This window comes from Alosa alosa, chromosome 9 (assembly GCF_017589495.1).
Source record: "Alosa alosa isolate M-15738 ecotype Scorff River chromosome 9, AALO_Geno_1.1, whole genome shotgun sequence".
In the NCBI taxonomy this organism is placed as follows: Eukaryota; Metazoa; Chordata; class Actinopteri; order Clupeiformes; family Clupeidae; genus Alosa; species Alosa alosa.
This window is the reverse complement of record NC_063197.1, coordinates 24,046,127-24,064,762: the sequence shown is the minus strand read 5'-3', so window position 1 is coordinate 24,064,762 and position 18,636 is coordinate 24,046,127. Positions and strand designations below refer to the sequence as shown.

The 18,636-nt window shown below is 39.4% G+C and overlaps 3 protein-coding genes across 5 annotated transcripts; all 3 read right to left on the bottom strand.

Moving 5' to 3' along the window:
• Window positions 1-64: 64 nt before the first annotated feature.
• On the bottom strand, window positions 65-4,528 carry loxl5a (lysyl oxidase-like 5a). The gene is made up of 8 exons (XM_048252817.1): window positions 4,122-4,528; window positions 2,158-3,062; window positions 1,861-1,969; window positions 1,509-1,646; window positions 1,038-1,194; window positions 782-877; window positions 589-704; window positions 65-504 (listed from the first exon to the last, which is right to left on the bottom strand). Exons 1-8 carry the CDS (start codon window positions 4,229-4,231, stop codon window positions 498-500), a joined length of 1,638 nt encoding a protein of 545 aa, XP_048108774.1. The 5' UTR covers window positions 4,232-4,528; the 3' UTR covers window positions 65-497.
• A 1,692-nt stretch (window positions 4,529-6,220) lies between these two features.
• On the bottom strand, window positions 6,221-10,417 carry LOC125300706 (muscle-specific beta 1 integrin binding protein). 2 transcript variants are annotated; one of them, XM_048252815.1, is made up of 8 exons: window positions 10,187-10,417; window positions 9,181-9,271; window positions 8,717-8,765; window positions 8,359-8,533; window positions 7,223-7,294; window positions 6,939-7,045; window positions 6,712-6,797; window positions 6,221-6,533 (listed from the first exon to the last, which is right to left on the bottom strand). In XM_048252815.1, the coding sequence occupies exons 1-7, from the start codon at window positions 10,210-10,212 to the stop codon at window positions 6,712-6,714; spliced, it is 606 nt and encodes a 201-aa protein (XP_048108772.1). In that variant the 5' UTR covers window positions 10,213-10,417; the 3' UTR covers window positions 6,221-6,533. The 2 variants fall into 2 exon arrangements, with proteins under 2 accessions (XP_048108772.1, XP_048108773.1); XM_048252816.1 differs by lacking the exons at window positions 8,717-8,765; window positions 10,187-10,417.
• Window positions 10,418-11,685: 1,268 nt separating this feature from the next.
• Window positions 11,686-18,630, bottom strand: atcaya (ATCAY kinesin light chain interacting caytaxin a). 2 transcript variants are annotated; one of them, XM_048252813.1, is made up of 13 exons: window positions 18,101-18,630; window positions 17,105-17,181; window positions 15,561-15,619; window positions 14,910-15,143; window positions 14,594-14,764; window positions 14,389-14,491; window positions 14,108-14,239; window positions 13,804-13,890; window positions 13,625-13,723; window positions 13,267-13,302; window positions 12,885-12,959; window positions 12,708-12,770; window positions 11,686-12,535 (listed from the first exon to the last, which is right to left on the bottom strand). In XM_048252813.1, the coding sequence occupies exons 2-12, from the start codon at window positions 17,179-17,181 to the stop codon at window positions 12,737-12,739; spliced, it is 1,107 nt and encodes a 368-aa protein (XP_048108770.1). In that variant the 5' UTR covers window positions 18,101-18,630; the 3' UTR covers window positions 11,686-12,535; window positions 12,708-12,736. The 2 variants fall into 2 exon arrangements, with proteins under 2 accessions (XP_048108770.1, XP_048108771.1); XM_048252814.1 differs by lacking the exons at window positions 17,105-17,181; window positions 18,101-18,630 and adding an exon at window positions 16,423-16,648.
• Window positions 18,631-18,636: the final 6 nt, after the last annotated feature.

The following is an 18,636-nucleotide window of genomic DNA, read 5'->3' as shown; positions in this document are numbered from 1 at the left end:
TTTGTGTTGGGGATGAGAAAAAAGGGGGGAAAGGAGAAAAGGGATGCTTCTCTTTAGATGGAAAACTTTTAATCAAAAATACAATTTGCTTACACTTCATACAAAAGTGCAAATTACAATAATTCAAGCTTTCACAAATATATTGTGTGCAATATTCCAAATTTACAGCACACGGAGAGCAACAAGCATTGAACTGAAAGGTGTGGCACTAAAGCGATATGTATGGAATATATGAATTAGCTGACATCCAAAATAATCATCCTTAAAGCTCAAATGTTGATATTAATGTGGACACATTGTTCATTACACTATGTTGGTCATTATTGTTATGCATATACGCCTAGTTAAGGGCTTACCTCTTTCACATTTCATCATCTCAGTTACTCAATTACTACTGACACACAATTGCATCAGCATTAAAGAAAAACAGTTATGTTTACTGTGCTCAAATAAATAGAAATCCTTAGAACTTGATTTCTCCTCTTCTACTGAAGAAGTTAATTTCTGTGAAAGAACAACAGTTTGTCAGTAAAGGATCTAACTTATATTTTGTCTAATGCACCTTTTTTTGGGCGTTTCACTACTTACACAGTTATTCTGCAGTTGCGCACTTGTACATACGGGCCTGTGTATCTGACGTCACACCTGACAACATTGTTGGAGAAATCAGACTCCTCCACCTGTCGTGAAGGGTTCACTGTGACCTGTAGGAAAGACACAGCTTTTAAAGAAAATGTCACTTCTGTTTTGTAACACTGAGTTAAAGTATAGTTAACACTACCTTCAGAATGTAATTTCCTGGAGGCACATCAGTGATGTCAATCCACTGACAATCAATGTTGGCATGATACGTATCATAGCAACCAGGGCCCAATCCCTATGGCAATCATCACAAAAAGAATATCTGGTACAATATAAAACTGCCAACTGCTTTGGTTATCCAATCAAAATATCGGAAAAAGCTGATTACTATGCAGAAAATCGGGGACAGAAGCATTATTTAGGAGCTGAGTGGTGCTTCAAGTAGGTTATTTTACCTGTGTGTGAACTGTGCAAGCGTAGCGTCGCCTTACACCGTGATCACAGCTTGTGTCCTCAAGACAGAAACTTGCCTTGTGTCCTTCAGCCACTTTTCTCTCAGAGGAGATTTCCAACAGATCGTAATTACTGAAAGCCTCCATGCTGTGGTAGTGCCTGAGCGAAAATAATTGTGGAGAGGAATAGATGCACTTATCTGGCAGTATCACTAAATATAAATGCCATAAAACGTATTTAGTTCAGCTCACTCTCTCTCCTAACTTTTTCTTGCTATGAATATAACTAGTGCATGTGGTTGTAAACACAAGACACTTTTAAAAAAGAAAATACACATCTCACTTCCAGTGCAGAAGAAAATAGTGATACTGACTGACTTATAGTTCTGCCTGGAGCCTATCAATGGACTGTTGGAACAGGTGGAGGTGGAAATATATTTATGGTGCCAATAATTAATTTAATAGTGAACTCACTGATGGCAACTATGCCACTCCCACTCGTGTCTTGGTTTCACAGGCAAGAAGTCAGCAGTTCCTTGATTCTTGACTCTCTGAGGGAATCGAAGTAGTACTCTATAGTCAAGGTCTCTGACGCTTGGACTATAGGCAGACCTTGATGGGGAAATACAAAGAAAGTTATTTTTTACCATCAAATAATGTCTTCCACATATATTGAAGAACAAATGTATCAAATGTAGGCCCTATCTTGTATCAAATGTATCATTGTATAGTGTTGTATCTTTTAACAAAGACTTTAAAAATTTATATTGATATCTTTGTCATTAAGTATCATTATTTAACCAGAGAGCAGAAGACGTTAAGTTACCGAGAGAGACAGTTCTCCTCAGCAGCACATCTCAGTGCATACATCTGCACACGCTGGATATAAGATGCTGCTTGAATGTAATAAGGGTCAGGGATGAGGTCTGGAAGACCTGAGAAAATACAGATACATACAGAACATTTTTCAAACTCTCATTGTTACATATAGGCCTATGTGCTAAAAGGCAGGACCTATCTGCCCAGGGGACATATAAGTTCCATTATTCAGCATAGAAATGTATGGAAATTGATGATTGAAACTTTGTGAGAGTAATTTCTAGCATCAGATGTTATCACCTACCGTTATGGAAGTACCTGGTGCCATAACCAGACGCAGGTGGAGGATGGGCTGGTGGTCTTATTCTTCCACTTGAGGGATACATATTGTGAAAAACTGAATTTCTGTGATTCTTGCTGCGGGAATCATTGTTGGTCACATTTTCTGCATTTGCCAGCTGAGCATCTTCCTCTGTTGTGTTATAAGCAGCAGCAGAAGGAAACACTTCTTGAGGCACCGAATCTCTTTCACCCGGAGCTAAGTGCTGCCCAACCTCTTCAGTGGTGCCTTCAGTCTCAGTTTCGTTCAGTGAGGTGTTTCGTCCAACTTCTTGTGTCTCAATGTCAGCGTTTTGGTCTGCTGTTATTTCAGCATTGTCCATTAATGATGGTGATGGTTGGACATGTACAGCTTCGGACACAGGTTCCTCTTCGCCGTGACTGCGCTGTCCCCGCGATCCACCGTTCCCAGAATATTCCTGCGTTAAGGCTGACACACCTGTTGTGCCATGTAGTGCATCGTAAGTGCTAGGGTTGGTTGGATTTGCACTTACAGCATCTCTGCGAAAAGACGCCAGAAACCTCTGATTCCCGTTACTGGAGATGAGGCTGTTTGCCGTGTGGGGACCAGCATCCGAACTTAAAACACTTTGTGATTCCCGTAAATTCAGTGGCAAAGCAGAGTCCACCACATTGGGATGAGGTCGCCGGGACCTAGACTCTGAATCCGATGCTCTGGAAGCGGTGGACCTCCATGGAATTCCCAAACCTCTATATGTAGTTAAATAGAACTGACTACTTCTCCTTGACTGCACAGGTCGATGAAACTGTGATCCGGTGCTCAATAAACTGTAGACATGGCCGTTGCTCTCCCATTGCACTTTATGCCGCCATGGTCCAGCGCGCTCGCCTAAATGGCGCTGTCCGGTGCTTAAATCAACCCACGTATGGAATAGAATAAAAAGCAGAACTATTAACTTAATCATGGTAAATGGATATAGTTGTTCCACTGTGATGTTTTTTTCCCTAATGTGATGAAAACTCCTTAAGTTGGAGAATTTAAAGGTCCATTCTGGCTATTAAAGAGGGTGGTGCGTTATAAAGAGACTGCAAAACGGAGGTGTAAGACACCTACTTGTTCCAAAGTTTATCTACGCATGCACAGATAGCTGTAGGATTTCGAGAAGAAGCACCGTACACTTAACCATTTCGTTTCTGAAATCCTTACACAAGGATATTTGTTTAGTGAGGTAAATGTGGCGAGTAGGTGGCATCAGAGGTGGTTCTGCCGTGAATGGCTGTCACATTTAAACGTGCAGTACGCGCACTACAAGTAGGCTATGTTGAAACTGCCTTTGCATGTGGCATTGGATTAAAATGTCTTGTTCCACTTGCCTAACACCGTCCACCTACTAACACCATCCCATAACAGTAACCAGGGGGCGCCGGGGGTAAAAACTTGGCCTGAGCGGTGAACGCTTTTTAAAGAGAGGATAGTTTATATGAAGTGCAAATACCAAGGCAATGGAAAAGCAGACAGACGGTTCAGGTTTATCCTACCCACAGCTAAACTGGGAGAAATCTAACAGTCTAAAATGGTCTTGTCACGAATTGGAAACTATGAAGAGCGCCAGTGTGATTGGGCTCTTGTCAGCTTGCAATGACATCTTACAATGCTAAGGGCGTGTTTGTCTGGCATTTGTCTGGCATTTATCACCACATGATGGCGATGCTGAGCATCATCATCTCATTAACACACTTTCCTTTCCATTTTGTTTAGGTTCCTTAGACATAATAGTGGTCAGAGAGGATTTCTGACATAGGTGTAATGTGAGGGCACAGAACAACATAAGCCTAATGTTAATACAATATTGAAAACCAAGATTCAAACCAAAGTAATTAGGAGTAGGCTAGCATTAGATTGTGTTATTCAGGTGCTCTATATACAATGTTAGGTAGAGAGATAGAAAGTATTTCTGATCATCTCACCTTTCCCCTGTATAGCTGTCCTCAATCTTAGGGTATGGAGGCTGGACGTGATGAGGAGAAAGTAGCTGGCTGATAGGTATGGGCAAGAGGCCAGTCAAGCTGTCAACCATGGCACGTTGACCATTATAAAAGCCTACCCCTGCCTCCCTGACAGAGTCCCGGCTAAATATAAACACAGTCTGTCCACAAGCACTTACAGGTCTCTCAGCAATGTGTGACAGAAAGAGGAGCTTTCAGCTGAGGGCAATTAAGCAACTGCCATAAAGTGTGAGGATGAGTGATGTTTCATGGTGGAGATTTGTGCCTGTGGTAACTTTTTTTAATGATGTTACATACAGTGTGTCCATACATTTTATGTTTGACTATGTCATTACAATATTTTGACTTCAGCTGGCTCATGAAAACATATAATACAACACTATACTTTGTGACCTTGACTAAGAAAATGAGATTTGTCTTTTCACTAACCATACAGTGATTCCTTGAATTTGATGATGGAATTCATCCTCCGTTTGTTCAGTGAACGTCTAAATATCCAGTGGAGGCAAATAAATAAAATTATTTTTCTAAAGAGAATTTAAATGAGACCTAGGTCACTTTGAAGGAAAAAGTCTAGACAGTATTTGTTTTTGCTCAGGTCAGCCTTCAGTGCAGACACCAGTGTAAAGCCATTTGGAGTATTTCTGGCTCCTTAAAACAGCGGGTGTGGAAAAGCTGATCACTTGACTGGCTGACGTTCACTCAGCCTTTCAGACCTCTGCATGTATGCCCTGGGATTCATCACCAACCATACCATTCATAAAAACCCACGGAAAAAATTCAAGATTATTTTTGTCCCACCTCACAGGGTTGTTTGGTCATTGCTAACCACACAGGGGATTCTTGGCCGTTAGCTGGCATAGGCTGAGTTATGGTCTGTCCAAGACCACACACACAACACAATGACACATCCAGGGGTTGTCCCTTCACACATCCCCAAACCATTGTTACACAATATTCAGGGGAGACAGCTGGAAGATCAAGTTCCAAATGTATAGCATCATCAAATGTATGGCCTCATATAGATGGGGTGAGTTCAAATGACTCAAACTACAACTTCACTTTTGATTACCAGATATCAAAATAGATCATCTTGTTATAGTGCTAATAGACTTTTATTTCGCTCCAACTCAAAAGTCTACATGGAGTGTCTTGGTTAATACTCAAATACATTTTAGCAGGTGTACCAAATAAACATTTTGGTAGAATTACCCTAAACTGGAAATAGATCACTTCTCTGTAAGAGGTTTTACCTGGATGTTATTTACTGACAAACATGTGGTTTCTAAACCACTGCCCAACGCAGGAGAGCTAAATTAATCTCATTCCATAGCCAGATGGGTTTCTGGATTTACCAAACAGGCAGCTATTTTATATCACTAATATTATCTTAAATATTGTGTCATATGAACCTGTGGTAACCACAGGCAAATGTAGGCTACCGGTGATCCTTTACTGCCAGACTCATACTCTTTAGGATTTTAAATCGTGGAGGTTGTAGTTTTGACTTGGACTAAATTGTCAAGCCAGAAAAGTCAACCAGCTGAAAAGGTCTAAAGGAAATATTCAGTGAGATTTACTGAAACCACATCCCTAAATGCATTCTACTAACTACCTGTGTAAAAGCTAAACATGAATCTAAATACATGGCCAATTTCATAGCAGTAGTATCATGCAAATACAGGCATACAATGTCCTTTTCTAATCCTCCCATAACCCTATTTATAACTCAAAGAATTTGAGGCATGGTCATGTGCAAGAAACTCATGTGGTACAAAACTAGGATACTGATGACCTAGAGCCTATGTTCTGCCCATAAAATTATAGCTGTAGTACAGAGTTAAATTCTAATCACCAAGTATTCTTTGGAATGCAAGGTCTTAAACCCACTGAACTGACTGAATAGCATCAGCAATTACAATAACCTCAAACAGTAGTTAAAATGTAGAATTATTTAAATAAGATTAAATTAATCATTAAGACTTAACTCAACTCATATATGCTCTATTGTCATTGTTTATGACTCTTAGTAAAAGTTACAAAAAGATTAAAGACAGTGGTGTTGGAGAGCATTCACAAAATTGTGACACTCATTTATTTGGAAAAGGTCTTTCAAAGTAGGCAGGATGGAACCTGGCTGAATACACAAATAAACTACTTACACGTCTTAGAAAACATTACATAATCAAGTAATAAATGAAAGTGACAGAAAAACAAAACTAATCAATTTCCAAAAAAAGATAAATTAAATCCATTCCTTCATACTATATACAAAACAATTATGGGCAAGGGAAAAAAAAAATCATCCACAAGAATGTCTTCAGACTGCCTCCTATTTACAGAGCTATACATGGCAGCGATCTGGAGTTGTTACTGAAAGAGAAAACAGCGTTGTTATTGAAAACAAAACATTATATAACAACAAAGAATCCAGATTCTATTCACTCAGATTCTATTAAGTTCAGTCACACACTGGAAAGATATAATGTTGAATATAGTTGATAGCAGTTGATGAGCTGTAGAAATGGCTCCTTTAATTTTTTCTGCTTACCTATAAACAATTTAACAATGTATTCTGAATGTCTTCAAACACTATGTTGAATATTTCATCTTTAGACTTCAAGCCATCCAGATATTCTGAAATAAGACACACACACAAAAAAAAAAAAAAAATAAATAAATTATTCAGAGGCAGAGTTAAAAAAAGGAATTATTAGACAGTGTGAGAACATGGTTCCCATGAATTTATCTGTATATATATCAAACATTTCCACTCACCGATGTTCAAGCAGCCATCCTCCATCACCTTCCTGTGTTTCAGGTACATGGGCCACACGTGGCCATCAAACAAACCAGGTGGGTCTGGGACAGTGTACTGTCTTGTACTGCAAAACAATTACACTTTCCATTCAGTTATTTTTGGGGATGCTTTTACATGAAGATCCATACAGTACAGATCAAAGTCTATTTTTTTAATAATAAGAATAATTGGACTCTGCAAATTGAGTCCATAATGGAGCATGTTAAAATTGTAAACATGTTAAAACTGCACATATACAAACCTTCTCCTCCTCTTGCATTCTTCATATGGAATGCTGATGTAGTAACACTTGTCGAAGACATCAACCAAAGGCCTTCAAACGAAACAAAAAAAGATAAAATGACCTGTGCATAATATAGATACTGTGTGCCATAACCTCACTACATACCAACCCAGCTTACATAACTTAAAACGTCAGTATCTCCTTTCCATGGTGTCTCGAGTGTACTATTGGTCTCAAGTGTGAGTGAGAAGATATCACACTTCGTAAGAAGCGCTGCTCATCAGCCATGTCCAAAACATGCGCTGCTCCAATCAGCAGCCACCTTCCTTATCTACAGCTCAGCAGTGCTACACTCAGAGCAGAGTGTTCTACTACTTACATCTCACGTGATGTCGGACTCGGTATACTCTACCCAAACTTCCCTGAAGCTTATCTGACAAAGCTAATTTTTATGTTTCTCCAGAAAGATCTATGTTTTAGGTCACTGTAGACATTCCAGGCACTTAAGGTCACCAATATGGTACAACACACATCGGTTTAATAATCATAGTTTGTTTAGTCTGAATAACCTTTCGTGACATTCCAAATAGGATATGATGTACTTTGTCAATAAATGCCAGGAACTAGTGTCATTGTAATGTATATCATAGCAAAGTTGTAAAATATGGACAGGGCTTAAAGCAAATAAAATGTCTGCCTGAAGTCATCATAAACTTTCAAAGTTGTTATATACAATTATTTGCTTTCAAATCTTAAACGGCCTGACCCATGCCAGAATCCTGGCACTGTGCCCAAGAACGGTAAAGCTGATGATGTATGGGGAAACTTTCTAAGCAATATTGCTGGGCAATGTTCCTCATTATTGTGGTTCTGGCATGTTCCCATTGATATGTAAATCAGGTTTATTGGCATATACAAGACATTTGTTCTCTGCATTTTACCCATTGGGCAACAATTTATTTTCTGGAAAACTTTAATCATCAGTAGGCAAATCATCATGATCATCTAATCAGAATACATGGAACTGGTTATGTGGTTGCCCAGCAACATTATTCAAAAAGCTGCTCCATGTATCATCACATTAAGCCCAGCATGGAACACTTGCTGCACGAATGACCTAATGTCTGATGATGCAAACTTGCTGCAAGACTCACCTGTAGTTGTAGAGAAGGAAACCCTCCACAATCAGTATGTGGGTCTGCTCCTCTTGATCTTCCACCTCTGCTGTAGGCGATAGCCTCACACCGTGGGAACGGGCAAACTTGACCGGATTCTCAATCCAACCTTTTACAGTGTTGACCATGGCTTCCATATCCAAAGCTGTAATAACTACACAGGGGGAGCACACATACAAATGTGGAACGCTAGTGTTAATTCATAGTTAATTGTGGATGACCAAATATGATCAGAAGTGGTGTGATGCTACAGATAATATATTACAATAGCATTGAGGTGGAATAGCACAAGGAATGGATGTATGGCTGGGTTTCCTACAGTCAAACACGATCTTACCATCCCATTGCCTAAAGCCGTCCTCTCCGACTTGTATTTGATCCGGTGGCTGAAATAACAGTGACCAGTAAAACACTGCTGCAACCTCAGGCTGACCAGCACACCAGACGGCCTGATCACATCCTGAACTCAAGCTAACACACATCTGCTCTAGCCACACAGAAGCATGCAAAGCACAAAGACTGGGTTTGGAAATCTTGTCTTTTACAGCATATATGAGAGTGCAGGTACAGAAGGATGTGACGAAAGCCTCCAATTCCTACATTTGGGGTACGGTACAAAAAAAAAAAAAAAAAAAAAAAAAAAAAAAAAAAATCACGATTCGGTGTACCTCTGTATTGAAGCTACAGTTTGGTTAATTTTTGGTACTGCTAGTCTAACATTCACTGTCAATGTGTCCCTGAACTCATGTCCTTTACTCACTGTTCCCTAACCTTTTAGCAACAAACTGAAACAATACTTACCTTGAAGAAATCATCTTGATGAATCACACAGCAGTTAGGTAAAAGATTGACCAATCTTTTCGTTAGTGTGGTTTTGCCACCATTTGTCACACTGTATATAAAATAAAACATACATATGCACAGATTAGTAATACTATAAAGTCTAGAAATAGTCTAGTTTGTCCTGTAACGTTAATTATCATTAGCCTGCCTGGAAAGAATTACTTAAAATTGGCGCGACTATCATTAACGTTAGCTTCAAGCTTCATGGTCCAGTCTCTGCCAGCCAATGTCTAACGTAAAAAAATCGGCAGTAATGAGTGACAATATTACTTTCCCAGTTAATGTTACTTCCAGAAACACTATCTATTAGGATACATTTTAATGTTAGTCAACGTTAGAGGCAAAATCGGCTAACCCCTGGGCCCAGCCAATGTGGTTATCAAATCGTAAACATTGGACAGCACAGCAGTCAGGAACAATTACTGCTATATAGACATCTTAGTAACGGATACTGTAACAACACTAAAGATGATTGCAACAGACTAACATAAGTAATACAACTTTAGATGCAAATAGTCAATTACACCATAAACGACTCATCCTGTGTCTTACTAACGTTAGCTACTGGCTAGAATCCCACTTCCCACATGGTGCCGCGCAATATTTTTAAATCTCCCGCTTAAACTTTAGGAAACGAACTACCAACATGACGCAAATGGACATTAGGTTGTAATATATTTTATAAATAAACATTACAGATCATCAACTCTGGTGTTGAATGTTTAAAGTGAAGTTAACGAAACGTCTGTTTAGATTTGTTGGCGAAAGTTTCCAAGCTAACTTGCTTACATGTCGACTTATTAACGTGACATGTTTCAGCTAAATACGTTTTCAGCAGAGTTTCAATTGCCAAATGGTTCATTTCTTTACCAATCTATGTAGCTAACTTTGTAAAACATTTCGTATTTCATTAGCTTACTAACATAACGTTACAGTTTAAGTTTCAAATGAAATTCCAACTTACCCGCCAATTCCTATGATGTACTTCATCCTGAAATCGGTTTTGTTACAGACCACAACAGTAGTTACTAAAAATGAAAGGGACAAGTTTCCAATGACACTAACCAAAATCCCCACGATAAGCTAGCGCTACCTAACTTTCAGACGTTGTAACGTTATAAAAGCCTGGGTAACGTTATCTAAACTTTCCACGCAGCAGTTCATTGATACCTTCGAGACACCACGAGCTATATTCCAGACCAGGGTCGAATCACTAGAATATTTACCCCTCGTGGGCGATTGTGGGCGCGGCTCTTTTAGAGCAGCCAATCATGTTTTTAGAAACCACGATAATAACCAATCGGCGTTTAGGGATCTCCAAGGTTTACATTATCGACTACCACCTGTTTTGTGTCCTTGTGACAAATAACTGCTGACCACTTACATGTATTACTGATGGAGCACGCAACGACACCTATAAGGTATTACAGGCACATTGTGTATAGCCCGCGTCAGTACAGTGTGACCAGCTTCACGTAAACTTCACACCAGCCTAATAGCTGTAAATATATCCACTTAAACGTACTTGTAGGCTACACTGTAAACGTGGTGTTCAACGCATGATGAGGAACATTTGTCCGATGTGTTGGATGGCCTATGAAACGCATCATGTTGACAGCTGAATAAAGTTGAAATGTACCTCCTATCACACACTTCTATGAGGCCTGATAAAATAGATTACAGAATAGCACATACAATGTGATTTAATGGGCACAATCAGATTAAGGTTTTAGCAAAGTGAGACAACTCGTATAGACTATAATGTAATCATGTTAAAACAGAAGTGAGGAGCTTTGGTCTAACAAACTGGGCTACAACCTGACAGCACCAACAACAGCATAGCTGCTGATAAAACTTGCTAACATCTTTTGTCAACAGAGTGTGTGGAAGCTGCTCACATTTTCAGTGGCAACCAGTTCCAAACAATAGATATGCAAGCCTGGACTTATCCTTCACTTGGCCATGGTCTGTAGTGTAGCCTACCATCCAAATTAATTTGATGATGATGTAAAACAAGTGACTTACATCAATTATCAAATTATACTAATACACAGAAGGTTAGTGATATTCACAGTCCAAAATGTCACATAAATCATCAAAGGCATGAGAACAATATTTATGAGACCAACACCTGCCCTTCCGGTCACTGGCCAGAGGACATTTTGACTAGTGAGCTTAACTTGATCTATGTCTATGAACAGTTAAGCTTGATAAATACTTCTGCTGTAACAAAAAGATGTGAATAGTCTTGATTAATGTGTTTGCATGGCACAACCTGTGATAAACATGTAGTGTGCCCAAATAAGTTATTTTCTGAAGATATTCCATTTCCATATTCCATTCACTATTAGTTTAATTATAATTAATTGATGAATTATCACCGGCATCAACACCATATTAAAAGAGTAATCTTGTTTTAATCAAACCAAAATGGTCACATTCAACATTTGTGAGAAGCAGTAAGAAATGACTGGACAGCATTTATTTTTTGCAGTACCATATCACATATCTTTATCCAAAACTAAAGGATATATTCGCTGTTTACAACAGTTGTGATTCATATTCAGAATTCAATAGTCAAGCTATACAGAGGCACCAGCATATTCTAGTAATTCACAAGTCCAAAAGAGGCCCATATCCAGCAGATTGCATTGCTGTGCTGTTTAATTTTTTCCTTTGTCAGTACTTTTACAATGATGATTGTTTTTAATGTTTTTTTGTTTAATAGTGTTGTATTCCACAGCTGGTGACATAGCTCACTTTGTTATGTATGGAATACAACTGGAAAACTTGCCTTGTTAAGGACTTGTCAGAACATCAAAATCCATGCCAAAAAAAGCATAACATAAATGGAAATAAGCAGGTAATAAAATGACTAATTTAAGATGCACTTGATCTGTGCAAATAATACATACATTCAATAACATATTGAACAAAGCAGCTATACAGTAAAGTCCCTATAATGCCATTCAATAAAGACAAAAAATAAACAATCTGTTCTGGTCTATCAGTGCATGTGCCTTCAAATGACATACAGCAATAAGGTCAACATGCATATGATACTGAGAAATAAAAAACAGAGAGAAACTTGGCCATAACAATTTACACATTAAGGAAATATATAAAAATAACATTTCACTAATGACAAGGCAATGGAAGCTTGGAGAATAGGTGCTAAAAGCAATGCTCCAATCTGTCACACGGATCTTCAGATGAATGCTCCTATTTGGCAAACCATGGCCGAACAGAGGCATGTCCTGTGGTGGAACTTGGATATATGGCGCTGTGGTATAGCATTTTGAAAGAGGTGTTCCTACCCAACACAAACACAAAGAGCTTGTTTTATACATCTAACAATACAGAGAAATATAAAGGAAAATATATGACCAGAACTGTGAAAACAAATACAGTAACATGTAAAGATTACTCCACCTAACTTTGCCATCTAAAAATTACTAGGAAGTTCAAGAGTATGCTCCTGTTACCTAATGGGTCATTTGAGATCCGATTCCTCTCACAATCCTTGGTCCCCAATTATAGATTTAGGCCTGTAAAACATGATGAGTAGTTGAAATGTTCGATTATTTGAACAGGAGTATTAAAATGTAATAAATATAATAAATAATAAAAACATGACAAAGAAATAAGGCCATATGACTGACCTCTCTGAGTTGGATTTAGCTGGGCCTTGCTGCTGCTGTTGCCTTATCTGTTGTTCCTTTTGCTCCTGTTCCAGTCTTCAAACAGAAATATTTATTATTTCATATCCCTTTATTCTCAATCATACACACCGTATTTTCTGGACTATAAGTCACATTTCTTTTTCATAGTTTGGCTGGTCCTGCGACTCAGGTGCAACATATCTATATTTATATATATGTTTTTTTCCTCTTTATGACACATTTTTTGACTGGTGCGACTTATACGCCGGTGCGACTTATAGTCCGGAAAATACGGTACATTATTCATGCATAAAACTCTTTAGAAGTAAAATATAACATAAACTCAGAGGGCAAGAAAATATCACAGTTATAAAAGATCTACCTTTCTTTCCGTGCTTTAATCCTTTCCTCTTCAAACCTTGAAATAATGATTAAGAGAAACTGAAATGAAAAACACTGGCATGTTTATGATAAAACATGTTATATACATGTTTTATCATGTATATAATGGCATAATAATAGCATGACATTGCACAAACCAAATTACTGCATATCAAACAGATTTGCCCCTAACACCAAATTAATATCCAAAACATTGTACCATATGCCATAACAGTCTCGGATTAAAAAAGCATCTGTTATAAATATTTCTCCCGCCTTTGGTGGTTTTCAGTCCTATGTTTTTGATGACAGCGTTGGTGGTGACAGATCTGTCTTCCCCTAGTGGCAAAAATACTCACTGAACGACACACTCGGGAATCTGCACATGCTCCATGGGGACGAGCTGCTCCAGTTCCTCTAAGCTGTGCACATAGCGAATCTTGTTCATGAACTTCACGCTGTGAAAGCATAATGAGGTGGTATTACTTACACTGACATGCCACATTGCCACGTCCACAACATATAGAACAGTAATTACCTGATGAAAGGTCTGGAAATGGCCACCACTGTGCGAATGAACCAGGAGGGGTGAGCGATGATGAGAGATTTTAAGTTCTTTCTTAGCCTAGTTGAATAAAAAAAAAAAATAGACAGAGTTAGCAATGTTATCCAATCAAAACCCCCTCATCAATATAAATTTGTTTGTGTGGAAATTACTTTAACAAGACATCACAAATCAACAGTTACATGCAGTCATATTTGTTCGCTGTGTGCTGTCTGTGTCATACATGCATCACAAAGTGAAGAAAGGCATGCTTGCATTTTGGCACACTCATTCATACCTTCTGTCAATCATTTGATAACACTTCTTAAGCCATCCGATGCCTGGCATCTTACTCCGTGGTGTGCCTCCGTTCATGTAGATAATCAAATAGTCCTCCGCAACCAGCATCTCAAGACTGCTCACCACATACCTGAGGGTGGGTGGGTCAGTGTGGTTTAGGGGAAAGGGTTGAGGGATTTCAGTGAGGTGAAGGGACAAGCAGTTTGTGGAGGGGTAAACACTTAATCACCCAGTGAAAACATTCACTGAAATAATCCGTTGTGGATCACTCATACTCACAGGAAGAGATTTTCCATGATGTAGTGATATTCCGTACAGCTACTGTCAGGTAGGTAGCACGCAGAAAACACAATGATGGCATTCAATCCTTCTCCATAGTAACCTGTAGAATCATACATACAAACCCAGACATAATAATTTAAATGCACGACATTTACATTTAAATTCAAACGAGCCCATGAATGGTTAGTCTGGCTAAGCCTACCTCCGTGAGATACGACACGCAAGTATGGCCTAATGACCTGCATGTCAATACGGTGTTCCTGCTCCCCAATGATCACCGTTCTCCAGAGTCGTCCATTTCCACCTGCGCCGTCCTCATCCTCCACTTCAGCTCCTGCTCCTTCCGCCGAGGTTTTTGCAACAGGGGTGTCATCTGAGTGATGCGAAATATTACAGCAATTCATCCAAATGATCTCAAGACTTTAGAAATACTCTAGAAACACAAGCATGTAGCACATCTAGTGTAGATCACGTGTGTAATCAATACGATCATAAAACTCAAAGTCAAAGTGACTAACCCTCCCACTCAAGGTCATTGCCGTTAGGGACAAACTCAAGAGAGTCGTCGTCAGGTGTCTCAATATCATCCACGTTGATATCAAGGTCATCAGGTGTATCCAGGAAGTCATCAGAGAGCAGTGATCCTTCACTTTGGTCCAGAGAAAGGTTCATGTCTGGAGCCACTAAGGTGCGACGCTTCCGATGGGATGCTGACACTCCTGCCCCACCCAGATGAAGGGAGTTTGGTGGAGCTACAATGGCCAGCAGAAGATACACAAATGCTCTAATTATTGCTAACTGGAAAGAGGAGGCTGGCTGATAAGTTGAGGAGTGTAATTAAAGATGCATCATATATGCACATCATATACCCCCTGGAACATCTCTTTTAAGAGGAAATAAACTCCAACTGGCAAAGGTGGCAAAAAGTGTGATTGAGGACAATGAAGGAGAAGTTTGTTTTGTTGAAAACAAAAATCTGTTTGATTGGTTACAGAGCATGATGTATGATTACTGTACACTGTATGAGTACTGAATATGAGGCTATAAAGCAGTTAATTGGCTGAGAAATATGATCAACTGGGGAGTGTAGGTAAATGATGAACATGATTGGGTGAAGAGCGGTCCAAAATGTGTGTGGTAGATTGAAGTGTTATGATAGCTTCACTCACATGTTCTGTCATCATTAAGGCCACAAGATGACTCCATTTCACCTTCCTCCGGGAGTGGTCTAAAAAAAATCAACACAATCTTGACACAAGGGAAATTTAGGCAGTGCAACAATATAGTATTTAGCAGCAAGTCAGACTTTAATGACACGCAGGACACTTTAACACAACAGCCGGATGTCCTGAAAGCCTTTTCACATACTTGCCATTTCGTTCTATTCATCACTCACACAGCACTAGTCACTGATCAAGTCTGTCTTTATGAAGATCCCATGAAGAGAACAGAGAGGCCGCTATGGTCGTAAGCCCCTAATAATGCATTCTAATGAATTCAACGGAGGAGGAGGGATCGCTAGTGGTACTTAAAGGGGCGGTTGTATTTGGTAGCAGCTGTCTCAGCGCTACTTAACTTGCATGGGGTGTCATCTCCCTCACCTCCCACACAATGTGCAGGCAGGGAGGCAAGAGGAGTGGGGGAGTAGGAAAGACACAATGCCGTAGGGGGTGGGAGAGCAGAGATGTCCGCAAAACAAAGCGCACGTGTCGGAAGGAAATCAACAAAGGACTGGACGTTCTATAGACACAGACACAGTAGCCAATTTGGTTAAAAATACTACACTGCAGGCATTTATAAGCCCCCCCCCATGTTTTTTTCCCACTGCAGGTAACGCACCTTATCTGTTAGCATATTTGCCAACCATGATTTGATACACACTGAGCTGTAAACAGAACTGTTAGGTGACTGGCCAGCAAGTATGCCTGAGGCGTATCATCAATAATGCCATTGATCCAGAGGGATACGACTCTAACACTGGAGGGCAAATACAAGGGAAGCTAATATGGAAAATCAAGTGTTTGCACTTACCTTTAGAGAAACAGAAGGAGCAATGGATCTGATGAAAAGTGATTGTCCTATGTCTGTAATTTCTAACTCTATCCCCCTCTTGTGCCTTTCACTTGTTCTGTGCCAAGAACCACATCTCTGAAGACCTTGCCTAAAGATGCTAAAACACAGCCTCTGCTATTTTTCTCTCTACTCCTGCCCTGCCTCCATTTTCCTGGTGATGCTGTGTTGTTGGCTGCCGCGCACGTCACATGACGTGACTGTTTTCCATTTAAGGAGAGAGCTGCACCTGCTCATCTCTGCAAGACCACAGACAGAGGGAACTGACACCCGAATCCTCTCTGCTGTCAGATCTAGTCCTTTCTGAGTGGCCGTGGGAGGATTTAAGGAATCTTTCCAAAACCCAAATCAATTATTTAAAATTACTCAATGTCATTATGAAGGTTACAATATGAGTTACTTTTCCATGTTTAATACTTTTAATTAATACATTAATTCATCTGCATTATCAATCAAGAGCATCCATATTTGAAAATAAAATACAACATAGGGCCTATATAACCAATCCAATAATTCAGTAGTAAGCCTTTGAAATACATGAGAAGGTTTTCGTTGGATTATTTATTAAGGATTATTTATGTGTGGCTGTGTTTTCAAAACTCAGTGACAATCAAATAGTCTATGAACCCGTAAAGGATCTCACCTGGGAAAGTCTTCATCCTGCCACTCATCCCTCACCTCCATGCTGTCCAGCAGTGACTTGGCCTCAGTGGTAGCCATCTTTAAGGGATAAGAGGGGCTTGTGTTACAAAGGCAGGCACAACCTGATCCATTTGAATGGCAAAATAATCTCAGCACTCATTTCAAAAGAGTGCATATCCAGAACTTTTTGACATGAGATACACATTGAGGAATCACACTGAATATAGTGGAGAAACATGCTATTCAGTACTGTGGAAGTACTGGCTTCAGTTGTCTCTGATTGTTTGATTGCTTTGTTCAAAATATATAATGTTTTTTTTTATTATTAATTAAACATCTGAATGTTTCATTCAGGTCACAAGACCTACCCCACAAAAAGCATGTGAGGCACATGTGACCAACCCCCTGACTTTCCTCAAAGTCATCCTAAATAGAAGCAAAATGTAATCTTCCTTCACAATCCTCTAATCCTAAATTGAGCTGTCACATTTTGTGTCAAATCTCACCACTTTTGGCAACACAGTTTGGAAAATATTATTTTTGGGCTAGAAATTTCAGTGTCACTGTAAGATCTTGAACTGAAATTAAATAACAGTTCACTGATGAGACACATTCTGAAGTGGAGGGCTGAGAACACGTATATGTAGACAAAACAGTAGCAATAGTCTAATGTGCACTGGTTGTGTTCCAGATACATAATGTGATTAATGCATGCATGCAATATTCTGTTGTTTAAGATGATGTGTGACCTTCTTACTGTATGCCCATCAACCAAGTGATTGTAGGGCCATGCGTTCTCATACCTGCTGAAGAGTTTTTGAGCAGTTATCATTTAATCTGAATATTCTCTTATGTCAAAACTAAGGTTAATATCCTCTCTTGAATGCCACTAACAGAGCTGTGTAGATGTTGGCTGATCTACAAAATACAATTGAGCCTATTTTAAACATGACAAAAACATGTTAGAACATGATTAAGTGAAGCTGCTGATACTCACAGTTACAGATACAGGTCGACCTTATTTGTGACCTTCCTCATCAGTGTTAGAACTTGACTGGAAAAAACGAGGGCCTAGTATATCCAGTTACAGAACCGCATTCTTCCAAAATTATTATCCTCCAGGGGGGGGAAATCGTTTATTTGAAAGGCTTGCCAGGTGACATGGCTTCAGCCAAAGCTCCGCATGGTGCACACTTCAGGGAAAAGAATACCTGTTCGTAAGGTCTTAACTTCAATAAAACAACCAACATCTCTTATTGGTTGTCTCAATTTGTCTCCCACGGCTACTGCGCGCTCTTATGCACTTTCGTTGTTATTTATTCTAAGGATTTATTCAAATAACTTAATATATTGTCTTTGCTCTGCCTGGTCCATGGTAACCGCATCCGCCAGTCAGTCCACAAAAATTCACCCGACCGCCCCAAAGTGACTCCTTCCAATCACATCAGCGTGCATCAGGTTTGTGTTCCCATATCTAGTTCACTTCAGAACCTGGGATGTATCTCACACGGCTGCAAAGGAGGTAGACTGCAA

What these genes read in the sequence shown, in the direction of transcription:
- LOC125300706 (XM_048252815.1), bottom strand. Translation starts at nt 10,212, where the DNA reads ATGAAGTACATCATAGGAATTGGCGG. An exon ending in ATCAAGATGATTTCTTCAAG is followed by an intron (nt 8,766 to 9,180) that starts GTAAGTATTGTT and finishes CTGTTATTTCAG; the next exon opens with CCACCGGATCAAATACAAGT. An exon ending in GAATGCAAGAGGAGGAGAAG is followed by an intron (nt 7,046 to 7,222) that starts GTTTGTATATGT and finishes ATTGTTTTGCAG; the next exon opens with TACAAGACAGTACACTGTCC.
- loxl5a (XM_048252817.1), bottom strand. Translation starts at nt 4,231, where the DNA reads ATGGTTGACAGCTTGACTGGCCTCTTGCCCATACCTATCAGCCAGCTA. An exon ending in CTTGCACAGTTCACACACAG is followed by an intron (nt 878 to 1,037) that starts GTAAAATAACCT and finishes TGATTGCCATAG; the next exon opens with GGATTGGGCCCTGGTTGCTA. An exon ending in CAGGAAATTACATTCTGAAG is followed by an intron (nt 705 to 781) that starts GTAGTGTTAACT and finishes TCTTTCCTACAG; the next exon opens with GTCACAGTGAACCCTTCACG.
- atcaya (XM_048252813.1), bottom strand. Translation starts at nt 17,181, where the DNA reads ATGGCTACCACTGAGGCCAAGTCACTGCTGGACAGCATGGAGGTGAGG. An exon ending in ATCATGGAAAATCTCTTCCT is followed by an intron (nt 14,240 to 14,388) that starts GTGAGTATGAGT and finishes ACCCACCCTCAG; the next exon opens with GTATGTGGTGAGCAGTCTTG. An exon ending in ATTCCCGAGTGTGTCGTTCA is followed by an intron (nt 13,303 to 13,624) that starts GTGAGTATTTTT and finishes CATTATTTCAAG; the next exon opens with GTTTGAAGAGGAAAGGATTA.